Source organism: Entelurus aequoreus, linkage group LG07 (assembly GCF_033978785.1).
Source record: "Entelurus aequoreus isolate RoL-2023_Sb linkage group LG07, RoL_Eaeq_v1.1, whole genome shotgun sequence".
Taxonomy (NCBI): Eukaryota; Metazoa; Chordata; class Actinopteri; order Syngnathiformes; family Syngnathidae; genus Entelurus; species Entelurus aequoreus.
Window position 1 is genome coordinate 70,495,508 of NC_084737.1, and position 13,356 is coordinate 70,508,863.

At 38.7% G+C, this 13,356-nt stretch overlaps 1 protein-coding gene across 2 annotated transcripts in view; it reads left to right on the forward strand.

Moving 5' to 3' along the window:
- Positions 1–6,291, forward strand: part of LOC133654222 (thymocyte selection-associated high mobility group box protein TOX-like) — a 230,392-nt gene extending 224,101 nt beyond the window's left edge. Inside the window, exons 6-8 of one of the 2 annotated variants that reach the window (XM_062054386.1) lie at positions 2,560–2,952; positions 3,036–3,175; positions 4,479–6,291. In XM_062054386.1, the coding sequence (XP_061910370.1) occupies positions 2,560–2,952; positions 3,036–3,175; positions 4,479–4,521 (576 nt within the window). In that variant the 3' untranslated portion in view covers positions 4,522–6,291. The remainder of the gene's footprint in view (positions 1–2,559; positions 2,953–3,035; positions 3,176–4,478) is intronic. The other variant, XM_062054384.1, reaches the window with a different exon arrangement.
- Positions 6,292–13,356: the final 7,065 nt, after the last annotated feature.

Sequence of the window (13,356 nt, forward strand, 5' to 3'; positions counted from 1 at the left end):
GTCAGGGGTGTCCAAAGTGCGGCCCGGGGGCCATTTGTGGCCCGCAGGTCATTTTTTAACGGCCCCACGGCACATTTTAAAAATATGATTGAAAACAATTAAAAACATGATAAATGGTATAAAAGAGCAAACAGGTGAAATGTAACAAGAAAATGTCGCAATGTATACTCTAATAACACAAAGCTGCCATGTAGGCTGTTTCTTTCTTCAATGTCATTATGAATTATTGACCTATTCAAGGCTCCAATTACGTCACATCTGAGATATTTTGGGGGAAAATGTTGCATATTTTGTGTTTGCCATATAAAAAACTGAGCTGTTTTTTATAAAGAAGGGCCTAAAACGAACAAACGAAAAACATAAACAACAATAAAACGTATAATTGACGGATGGATCTGAAGTTGATCTCGAGATTATTGTGTTAAAAGTAAACAGTAAAAAAAAAAATATAATTTATTTTTTAACACTATAATTATTTGGATCCCCAATAATTTTAGTGTGATTTGTTTTTAAGTGTCATTGCTCAAAAAATAATAATTAATTAAAATCAATGTTGTTATGAGTTATTGACCTTTTTAAGGCTCCAATTATTATATAATCTCAAATATTCCACTTAAAAATTGTATTGTATGAAAATATTGCATATTTTGTATTTTTTCCATAAAAAAACAAGAGCAAACAACTTAAATCTTTAAAACCGTTATATTGACAGATAGACCTAATGTTGATCTAGAGATTTAAAACTTGAATGATAATAAAAATAATAATACTGAATAATGACACATTTTTTATATTTTTTTGACCAAAACCCATTGGGGTCCCCGGGATCAAGCCTGAGTGGAGGCCTAAATGTATATTTTTTATACATATATTGTATTGGTTTTTAAAATAAAAAATATCAAAATGGCCCCCGCTTGCTTTGATTTTTCAGAATGCGGCCCTCAGTGGAAAAAGTTTGGACACCCCTGTTCTAAGTGTATATGTAATGTAGTAAGATATGTAATGTACATGATAACATGTAATATTTACAGTATCATTTTAAGCTTTCAAGCATTTCCTGGGCGCATTGATTTCAAGTAGCGCATAGCGACGACCGCTACTTCCGAGCAACATGACCGTGTTCTGTTTGCCAGCACTAATTATGGCAGACTTTGTGACAAAACAAAGATTCAGTATTCCATTATTATCTTTTTGAGCCTGAATATACGGAGGATGGGTTACAAGTTTAAGATGCCGGATGCTATAGAGAAACATTTACACATTGTCCTAGCGTTACTATGTAGCACTAGTGCTTCACGGTTGATCGACAACATAACAAAATAGTCGCTTACAATGCCCGCTCACACTCGGATGCCGATTGATGGGATGGTTGTATCTTTCAGCACGATACATGTGCTCCCAGTTGAGCTGGTAAATTAATCATAATCCTCAGGTAGAAAATACTAAGAACAAACTATCATTTTGCTTAGTCTAAATTCCGAGCGATGTTTTCAGGCCTAAGTCGGGATCCACTGATTTAATTTGATTTGTTAATGTGTGGAATTGTTATAACTGATTAACTTCTCGATTTATGGCCGCTGCACCGGACATGATTTATAATCTAGCATTAGCTCTTTCAAACTCAGAGGCGATTCAGCAGCTGCTAAGTTGCTACAGTAGCTTACTTCTTGCTTCGGAGGAGCAGTTTAGAGCAGTGGTCCCCAGCCACCGGTTGGTACCAGGCCGCAAAAGAAATAAAAAAATATATATATATATTTATTTTTTTTTAATTAAATCAACATAAAAAACACAATATATACATTATATATCAATATAGATCAATACAGTCTGCAGGGATACAGTTCGTAAGCACACCTGATTGTATTTCTTTATGAAAAAAATTAAATTAAATTTAAAAAAATAATAAAAATACCCCCCACCCCCACCCCGGTCCGTGGGAGAAATTTTCAAGCGTTGACCGGTCCGCAGCTACAAAAATGTTGGGGACCACTGGTTTAGAGTATCTCTGTGAACAAGGCGCTGTGTTACTACGCCGGAAAAGTAGTTCCTCTGTGTTAGCTCTTACAATAACAATGTTGCTATAGCTTGGTTAATATGCATGCAAATGAATGTTGTTGGCAATTTTGGGGTTTTCTTTTTAGGTGGACAAGATCACTCCCCATTACCCGCATTGTTAGCTGCCTCTCACTAGCAGTTCTTTTTCTTTTTCTTTTTTTTTACTATTTAGAACACACAGAAAAGAGGAAGACGTCTCACATAAGGACTGTGGTTGATGGGCTTTTTTTTTAAAGTTCAATATTTTAACAAACACTTCACATTTAAATGTAGTACATTCATACTTGGTTATATACCATATTGTTACTCTATTTTTTACTATCTTTAATAATATTATTAAGAACATGTCATGTATCTTTAAATCTTACTGAAAGGTATGTAAATGTGCATTGTTGGTGAGTGTATTTGTTGCACAATCAAAACTGTGCCTAGATAAAGAATCGACTTTTAAGGTTTTGCGCCGTAACAAAATAATGATATTGAATATGTGTTTGAAATCCACAGACATATAATGATCCAGAGCCAAAAAGTGCCCAGCAGACAAGCCAGCCCTCCCACATGCTGCCCCCAAAGCAGGCCCTGTACAGCCCCCAGCCCTCCTCACCCTACCTGGGCCCGTCGGGCTCCTTCCCCCTGTCGGACCTCCAGAGCTACGCCGGACCGCCGCGCCACAGCCTGGCCTCCACCCTCAGCCAATCGCAGATGCTGCCACCCAGCATGAGTGCCTCGCCCCCTTCCCCCTTCCAGATCAGCCCACCCCTTCACCCCCACGCCCAGCTCTCCCTGCACCAGAGCCCCCTGCTCAACCAGCCAATCCGCATGCAGCAGTCGCAGCCAATCATCTCACACCAAATGGGGCTCCAGGCGCCTTTGCATTCCCCTCCTCTCGGCCAACAGGTGTGTGTGTGTGTGTGTGCAGGGGTCAGCGCGGGGGTCTTCGCATCCGTGTTTTCCTTGATAACGTTCCTTCTCTCCTTCAGGGGTTTTCCCACATTCAGGCTGACTACCAGAACAGTGTCGGGGGCTCCCAGTCTCCAGGAGCCCCCAACCCGGTGCATGGCCAGAACCCTGACTGGGACAGTGAATACTGCAACAGGGACTGTGGACCCAACCATTGCAGGTGAGCTCCACACAACACGTCCTACATTTGCTTGCTGAGAATTGGCATTTTTTTTCATTTTCCAAAAGAGTCGCCGTAATCACTTGACGGCCACACTATTAAAACTCCATTAATCACACGCGCCCGTTTCCCTGTTAAAGCAAGGCACCTCCTCGAAAGTGACACGCAGCAGCAGAACAACGCCATTACCAGCCTTGACATCCAATTAACTTTCCCTGTTTCGTTTAGCACTCTCTGCCTTATCCAATCAAGCTAGTCAAGCGGCTACAAGAGGGTCCTTGTTTTGTCTCACACCTGAAACTCGCTGCTGCTACGAGCTGGGAGTCGCCGGCTCGGCGCCCATGTTGTAGTTGGGATGGCGCCCGAGTCAGAACACGTTTGATGTTCTTTGAAGCGCATTGATTAAATCGGGGGTCGCCAAACTACGGCCCGCCAGCGTCCAAAATCCGGCCCGCGAGAAGTGCCAAGATAAAAATAAAAAATAAATAAAAAGATTATTTAATTTTTTATTTTTTTTAAATCTGTCCTTTCTAATCCATTTTCTACTGCTTGTTACTCTCTGTGTCTTCTTTTAATTTTTTTTTCCTGTCCAGCTTCTCAGGCAAATCATATACCCTATTTTTCGGACAATAAGTCGCAGTTTTTTTCATAGTTTGTGCGACTTATACTCAGGAGCGACTTATGTGTGAATTTATTAACACATTACCGTAAAATATCAAATAATATTATTGAGCTCATTCACGTAAGAGACTAGACGTATAAGATTTGATGGGATTTAGCGATCAGGAGTGACAGATTGTTTGGTAAACGTATAGCATGTTCTATATGTTATAGTTATTTGAATGACTCTTACCATAATATGTTACGTTAACATACCAGGCACGTTCTCAGTTGGTTATTTATGCGTCATCTCACGTACACTTATTCAGCCTGTTGTTCACTATTCTTTATTTATTTGAAATTGCCTTTCAAATGTCTATTCTTGGTGTTGGGTTTTATCAAATACATTTCTCCAAAAAGTGCGACTTATATATGTTTTTTTCCTTCTTTATTATGCATTTTCGGCCGGTGCGACTTATACTCCGGAGCGACTTATACTCCGAAAAATACGGTAATCCACTTTGCACACGTTTAGTACATCAGCTTTGCGTGTGCTATCAAGGTTGCACATGTTTTAGTACACGCACACCTTTCGTAATCTCAGGCCCTAAATATTGAAAGGATGAATGTATTTGTGTGTTTATGGTGCATGCAGTGTTTACGTGTATTAAAATGTGTGTGTGTGTGTGTGTCTGTCGTCCAGCAGTGGCATGGGAGCTCGGGACAAGCCGCTCTACCTCACTTGAAGTTGAAAGAGTTCCGCACGTTTGATTCCAGGGAGATCTCCAACATGACATCATCAATATATCCGCTTTAACACCGCTTTGGTTCCTTTCCTTTCTTCTTCTTCTTCTTCTACTTCTGGTGGATTTTGAAAATCCCAAAGACTGCTCCAGCATCTTCACCTATTTGCCAAGCACTTAGATCGGCCACGAGCCTGAGGCACTTTTCTTTTTTCTCTCTCTCTTATCGCTCGACTTTGGCTTCTTTTTTAAATTTTTTATTTTATTTTTTTTCCGCGGGGGCAGCGAGCTATGAGCTCATGCCAGCCTACTGGAAAGAAAATGTCCTCTCGGTCTTTTGTTTTGAAATTTCTAGAGATGCTTTCAGGAGGGCGGCAAACTCGGAGCACCCTCGAAGAGAAAGGCTCGGCAGGTGTGCGCGTACTTTCCAAAGCATCATGAAGGACTTCCTCCGTTCTTTATTTCTCACAGAGAGATTGTAAATATCACCAAAAAAAAACCCAGCAGACCCCTCCTATGTGTGTATTTAGCTGCAGTCCCTTGCTTTCTTTGCTTTTAACCGTTTGCTGATGAGACGGCGAGGGGATGAAACGCACTAAAACTTGTGTCCAAACGGTCTTCTCCCCCAAACACGAGAGAGAGAGAGAGAGAGAGAGAGAGAGAGGAGGGGGGGGACAATCCGGTCTCCCTGACGATGGGGAGCTGTCGTCACATGACCTCAGGACGTTTGCAGAACTGCAGAGGTCGAAGATTTCAACCTTTTATGACCCTCCTCCCGCACCCCCTAGCCACGCCCCCTGCCCCCCCCCCCCCCCCCTTCCCCCCAACACCACTTGTACAGGTGAATAAAAAAATAAAAAAAAGCTAAATGTGAAATGTTAACTAAAGAAAAAAAAAACAGTGGGTTTTGAAGTTTTGACTAGTTTTATTAGGTGTTTTAGAATTGTGTTGAACTCATCTTTATCATCTTTTATGGAGAATTTAAAAAAAAAAAAAAATAAAAAGTCTATTTTGGTTTTCACTGTAGCAGGATTTAAGACGGGGTATAAAATTCAGTTTTGTGTATAAAGCCTGCCAAATGTACTTCTATCATGTCACCAAGCATTTTTCTTTGACATAATGGACATTATATTATATTGGGTTGGTTTATTATTGATAAAGAAGTAACATGCTGGCTTTTCTCATCAGGGTGCATTATGATTATTATTCATAATTATTATTATTATAACATGAGTCATTGAAATATTTTCAGAAAGTATTGTTGGTACATTACCACTGGACCAGCATTAGCTTCATTTCGTGTCACAAATATTCCTTTGTTTTCTTTTTGTCTGTAATAAAATGTTGAAAGTATTTGTGTTGTGTCACTGACTCACAACGACACAACTTGCTTTGATCACATGGCTCGTTAGGTCAGATGGCGTCGCTTCTTTATTTTTTTGCAACCTCTTTTTTTCCTCATCACATCTAATCAATATCAAATATCAAGAAACATTTTTATTTTTTTTCTGCCCAACGGTCATTTTTGTTTTTGATTAAAGTGCGATGATGAAACAGAGAGTTAATGCAGCAATGCACAGCCTTTCAGAGAACCACCTGAGGAGAAAATATAAAATACACACTCACACACTGCCTTTTACTTTTGAATTTCACAGTTGGATTACAGATCGAATGGAAATAGAATCTCTCTCTCTCTCTCTCTTTCCTCTCTCTCTCTCTCTCTCTCTTTCCCTCCTCTCATGATGATACAGTGCCCCCTACAGTTGATTCATTAAATAACCCAAAAATGGTTTATAAAAAAAAAAACTGAAGGAAAAATAAATTCAATCAAATGTTCTTAAGGAGTAAAATATTTCTATAATTGCCTAAAGTTAAAAGAGGATGCTCGAATGTGAGAGTGGATACAGAGTCATGACTTGAATTGATTATCATGCGCCTCTGCCGCCACCTGCCGGTGGTAGAGCGCATAGCAAGCAAACAAACCTAATGTCTTTCTTGTTGGAAATAGACGGCTTTAAAAAAAAATAACCTCTGTCACCACCTGCTGGCGAGATAGCATATAGCAAAGAAAAACCAGACTGATGTCAGGCTTTCTGAATCTGGTTTAATAGCGATTTAGATGAATAACAAACAATATGTCGCCATCTGTTGGTCAAATTGTGCATAGGAAGAAAACAAAGCTAATTTCCCCCCCCCCAACAAAATAAAAAAGATTCCCGGTATTAACGCTGAAAAATAACCCGAAATTATCACTTGCTGGTTAGACGGCTCATAAAATTAGTCTTTGGTTTTCCTTAGTAATTTCATAATTAATGATTCACCTTGCTGTGAAAATAATGATATCACCACTACAGTAACATGTATGTGTACAATGTGTACAGCAGGGCCGGCCCGTGGCATAGGCCGTATAGGCAAATGCTAATGGCGCCGTCCATCAGGGGGCGCCACACCAGTGCCACAAATGTTGGAGGGAAAAAAAAGAAAAAAAAGTTGGTACTAATATTTCTAAATACAAAAAATAATCCCACGTTAATTAAAATGCAAAGTAAAGCCTATTTAATAGAAATATTATTTGTCACAACATTTGTTTTTTTACTGTAAATTTTTTTTTAAAATGCAATTTTAAAGTAGTTTTTTTTTTTGTTTTTTTTTACCGCAAATCAACAACTGTAGATTGTTGGGTGTATTAATGTAAACGCCAAAACGGCACCACAGTTTATTACAGTAAAAAAAAGTAAAGACATTTTTATTTAGAGAAAAATGCTGTAAAAACCACAGTAAATTTCCCAATTTTACCATACAATCTATTGCTACTTTTACATTGCACAATTTGATGGATAACTTGATTTGAAATCATTATTATTAGCATTCATTTCTATTTAAAAAATGGTTTAAATGTTTTATAATATATTTTTGCATGATTAGACAATATTTAAGTGAACATAATTAGCGATCACATGGAGTACATGTATTTTTTTCCCCTCCCAAAATAGAAAGAAAGAATACATTTAGTAAGAAAAGTTACAGTACTTTATTGATGCATATTATATCCAGGCTTTCGAGGGCCAAATAAAATGAAGTGGCGGGTCACATCTGGCCCCCGGGCCTTGAGTTTGACACCTGTGGCGTATACTATTTGGCTTGAGTCTGAATTAAATTAGGTGCCTATTTTTGACGTAGTACGAATAAAATGGAAATCCAAAAAGTCAATCATTATTTTTTTTTTTGTGCAAAATGATAATACAAATTTGGGGTCGCCACAGAGAGACAGTTGCACGCTGATTCATCTTCATATTTATACAGGATACACACTTCCTGACGGAGATAACCTTCGCCTTCAGCCACAAAAGGCAGAAGCAAATGTAGTCACACCTGCGGGAATGAATGTTTCCATTATGCTACAGCGTCACCACGCTAACGTAAGCAACTTGCTTCTCCCAAACATTCTATTATTCGCAATTCTTGCTATTTTATTCTCTGAAAAGGGCTGGGAATATGCTTGCTGTAAAACAGGGGTGTCCAAAGTGCGGACGGGGGGCCGTTTGCGGCCCGCAGGTCATTTTTTAACGGCCCCACGGCACATTTTAAAAATACGATTGAAACAAATTTAAAACATAAAAAGTGGTATAAAAGAGCAAACAGGTGAAATGTAACAAGAACATGTAGCAATAATGACTCTAATAACACACAGCTGCCATGTAGGCTGTTTCTTTCTTTAAAAAATAATAATGAATCAAAATCAATGGGATTATGAATTATTGACGTATTCAAGGCTCCAATTACGTCACATTAAATATTTTGAGATATTTTTTGGGGAAAATGTTGCATATTTTGTGTTTTCCATGTAAAAACCCGAGCTGTTTTTTTTTTTTAAAGAAGGGCCTAAAATGAAAAAAACAAATAACATAAACAACAATAAAACGTATAATTGACAGATAGATCTGAAGTTGATCTCGAGATTATTGTGTTAAAAGTAAACAGTAAAAAAAAAAATTATAATACATTTTTTAACACTTTAATGAGTAGAACCCTTTTGGATCCCCTACAATTTTAGTGTGATTAGTTTTTAAGTGTCATTGCTCAAAAAATAATAATGAATTAAAATCAATGGTGTTATGAGTTATTGACCTTTTTAAGGCTCCAATTATTATATAATCTTAAATATCCCACTTAAAAATTTTATTGGGTGAAAATATTGCATATTTTGTGTTTTTTTTTTCATTAAAAAAAGGGTTTTCTTTGACAAAAATAGCATACAATTTAAATCTTTAAAAAATGTTATATTGACAGATGGACCTAATGTTGCTCTAGAGATTTAAAACTTGAATAATAACACAAATAATAATACTGAATAATGACACATTTTTCATATTTTTTGGACCAAAACCCTTGGGGGTCCCCGGGATCAAGCCTGAGTGGAGGCCTAAATGTATATTTTTCATACATATATTGTATTGGTTTTTAAAATAAAAAATATCAAAATGGCCCCTGCTTGCTTTGATTTTTCAATGTGCGGCCCTCAGTAGAAAAAGTTTGGACACCCCTGCTGTAAAATGTCAAATTAGCCGCTTCGCTGGGCAGCACTTCCTAGTTCCCATCATGCCTCACGCCGCATATTAATGAGGTAGCTGTTATAGATTAGTGCGGTATCACCTCAGAAAACAAAGTACCAACATAATGACCAACATTAAAATACAGTAGCGTAGTAGGCCCAAGTATTCATTAAAAGCGAGGCAGATAGTTCATATTTTTGGTCGCTGTAAACGTACACACCATTTGAACAGTAACACTGTGTTTGAATATAGGAAAATAAAACTTGGCGTACCGCTCGATGGAGCCTGCGCACTATTAGTCAGCATAAAGAGAGTATGGCCAAATCAGTTTCAGGCGATCTCCTCAACGATTGGTCAAAAGGCACTCAGGTGACTGCAGGACGCCATGACTGCTACCAAGTTTGAGCTAATGCTATGTGTTTCTGGCACTTCCTCGTTCATTTTTTGGCGTGTAAAAATGCCCTGGCTTACTTTACATCACGTTCCCCACAACCTCGAAAAAAAGACAAGTATGAAGTAGTGAAGGTGAAGTGAAGGTTCGCCATCAAACACCGGAGAGCCACCGATTACGTGCGAGGTAAACTGTCAGAATAATTGTATCTAAGTTACCACAAAACTTTGTGTTTCAATGAGTTCCCGGCGAGAAGACAAAAGCTGTCTTTGAACCTACCAAGAAGAAGGCTTGTAAAACTCCACTGTGTAGGATGGGAAGCAACATGAAGATGTTCTGTTTCTTTGATGTATTGTAATCAACAGATATTGTTTTGACCCGAGAACTACAAAGCGGAGACGAAGCAGGACCAGACTCCCCTCCGGGCACCGCTTCTTTGAACTGTTGTACGACCTTTTCTTTGAACTGTTCTATAACCAAAGGTGATGGCTGTTTACGACCCCCGTCCCTTAGAAACAGCTGTTGCCATGTAATCAGGGAAAGTCCAAATAAAAGAGAAGGCGTACAATTTTTCGCCAGAGCGTGGTGAGACTGTCCAAGAGTACAGCCCGGACGTCTCTCCTCAATTGAGCCGAATCTAATTCTGTCTCTGTTTAATTCCTTGCTTCTTGTCTTGTTTAATAGATGTCATCAGTGTTTGAACCTGACATAAACACACAACAGGAGAGAACACACAGAAGCTCATAACAATAATAACGGAAGAAATGAACAAATTAAAGAGATGGTTTGGCAAAAACAGAATCTTAGTAAAACTAAAATAATGAGAAATTTAAACACAAATACAGATAGACGGACATTGAAAGGGTAAAAGAAACCATATTATGGTTATAATAATTGATGACAAAATAAACTGTAAATCTAAATAAAATACAACATTAGGTGGTGAGAAATATGTCAATAAAGCAAAAGATGTTCTGAAACAAAAATCCCTCCATATTCTCCACTGCTCGCCAGTGTTACCATATCTGAGTTATTGTGCAGAAATATGGGGAAATAATTGCAAAAGTACACATATTCACAAAAAGACATATCAGTTAGAATAATACATCATGAGTAATACGTAGAGTGATTACACATACATGTAGGCAGCCACTGCAGTTAACATACTTTACACAAGAGTCACAATTTATCCGTAATTGTTGGTCCAAAGCTAATGAAGATTTTGGCACAATGAGGGTAAAAAAATCATTTTTTTGGTCATTCGGTGTATTTTCTTTTACATTTAATGTGCCATCGGATGCGTGTTAGAGTGCCTGCTGCTCACTAAACATTGCAGGAATGTAGCAGCAGTGTGCGTCAAAAACAGCGACAAAATTATACTTTAACAAAACAAAAGCATGTTTTTTTGTATGTTTATGAGCTGGAGTATGTTTAGAACTATATATAGACATTTTATTTTGGTTTGTTTCGTCGGAAAAACTAACGCCAAACTAACGACAGCAATTGCATGCACCCGGGCACAGCAGCACACGTCCTTGGTAGCAGTCATGGCACCCGTTGCTTAATTGGCCATACTCTCTTTATACACATCACTGCCATCTAGTGGTACCAGTACCACAGTTTGGGAATCACTGGTTTACTGTTACTGTTGTGCTCATTTGCCCCTTGTATGTTCCCTCATTTAGCAGCCATCCCTCGTCTATCACTGTTATTTGGTTCCGGACATGACCTCCATAAATAATACATAGTAATAATGTGTTATATATTCTTAATAATATGTTCATAGTTAAGAGCATGAAAAACTGTTTACAACCTTCAACATACGAGCCTTTTAAAGGCCTACTGAAACCCACTACTACCGACCACGCAGTCTGATAGTTTATATATCAATGATGAAATCTTAACATTGCAACACATGCCAATACGGCCGGGTTAACTTATAAAGTGACATTTAAAATTTCCCGGGAAATATCCGGCTGAAACGTCGCGGTATGATGACGTATGCGCGTGACGAAGTCAGTTTAACGGAAGTTATGGTACCCCGTAGAATCCTATACAAAAAGCTCTGTTTTCATTTCATAATTCCACAGTATTCTGGACATCTTTTGCAATTTGTTTAATGAACAATGAAGGCTGCAAAAAAGACAGTTGTAGGTGGGATCGGTGTATTAGCAGCGGACTACAGCAACACAACCAGGACGACTTTGTTGGAGAGCAGACGCGCGAGCCGGCGACCTCACCTTGACTTCCTACGTCCCCGGGCCGCCAAACGCATCGGGTGAAGTCCTTCGTCCTTCCGCCGATCGCTGGAACGCAGGTGAGCACGGGTGTTGATGAGCAGATGAAGGCTGGCTGGCGTAGGTGGAGAGCTAATGTTTTTAGCATAGCTCTGTGCGGTCCGGTTGCTAAGTAGGCTTCAATGGCGTCGTTAGCACTGCATTGTTAACCTTCGCCAGCCTGGAAAGCATTAACCGTGTATTTACATGTCCATGGTTTAATAGTATTGTTGATTTTCTATCTATCCTTCCAGTCAGGGGTTTATTTTTTTTCTTTCTATATGCAGTTAAAGCACGATGCTATCACGTTAGCTCGTAGCTAAAGCGTTTCGCCGATGTATTGTCGTGGAGATAAAAGGCACTGAATGTCCATTTCGCGTTCTCGACTCTCATTTTCAAGAGGATATAGTATCCGAGGTGGTTTAAAATACAAATCTGTGATCCACAATAGAAAAAGGAGAGAGTGTGGAATCCAATGAACCAGCTTGTACCTAAGTTACGGTCAGAGCGAAAAAAAATATGTATTTCACTGCATTCTAGTCCGTCACTCTAACGTTCCTCGTCCACGAATCTTTCATCCTCGCTCAAATTAATGGGGTAATGGTCCGAATAGCTCTAGCTGCGTTGAAAACAATAGGAAAATATGAGGGAGTGAACAACTGACAACGTCACGCTACTTCCGGTAGGGGCAAGGTTTTTTTTTTATCAGCGACCAAAAGTTGCGAACTTTATCGACGTTGTTCTATACTAAATCCTTTCAGCAAAAATATGGCAATATCGCAAAATGATCAAGTATGACACATAGAATGGATCTGCTATTCCCGTTTAAATAAAAAAAATTCATTTCAGTAGGCCTTTAAACTTTAAATAAGTCCCTTATAGTCAATTTTCCACCTGTTCTAACTGTTGCTAACCTCTGGCCGAGAATTTGAGAGCCCGGACAATCTGCCAAAGCAACTTAAATGCTAAAAATAGTCATCTCCATATGCTTATGCGTCATTACTTTTACAATATTGTCTCTCGCTTCTTTCTAACATTGTCTGCGGAGGCGCTGCTTCTATCAGTCGCCATCAGGCCTTTTTCATTTCCTCCTCAGGCGGATATGACTGCAGACACGTTAAAACCGAGATAAGAAACAGGAAAGAAAAGCAGCCGTGTGGAAATATTTCCCTATTTTTTTATGTTTACGTAGCAACCAAACAGCAATGTTGAATAAAAATAGCTTTATTGGTACATGTACCTGCCATGGTCACTCATATACACCAGTTGAACAGGAACTGACAAAGGCGCTTTCAGCTCCATTATGATTAAATAGTTGGGTCTTCACAGCGTTTCGTTTTACAATTACCACTGAAGGCAGCATCGATTCACTGACAGCAAACATAAACAAACATGGATGCTTGCAGCAACCGTCCATCCCTCAAGCAGAAATCAATGATTGAATGATTTACTTTTACAGTTGAAGTGAAGACATTTATCAGTCTTCCTGTATTGTCTTTGTTTCATTTGGTTATGGTTGTATTTAGTCTAAATGATTCAATTGAAGAAAAAAAAAAACTATTTTTTTCTGCTCAGAACGGCAATCGAAACATACATTTTGACAGAAAATACAAGTTAT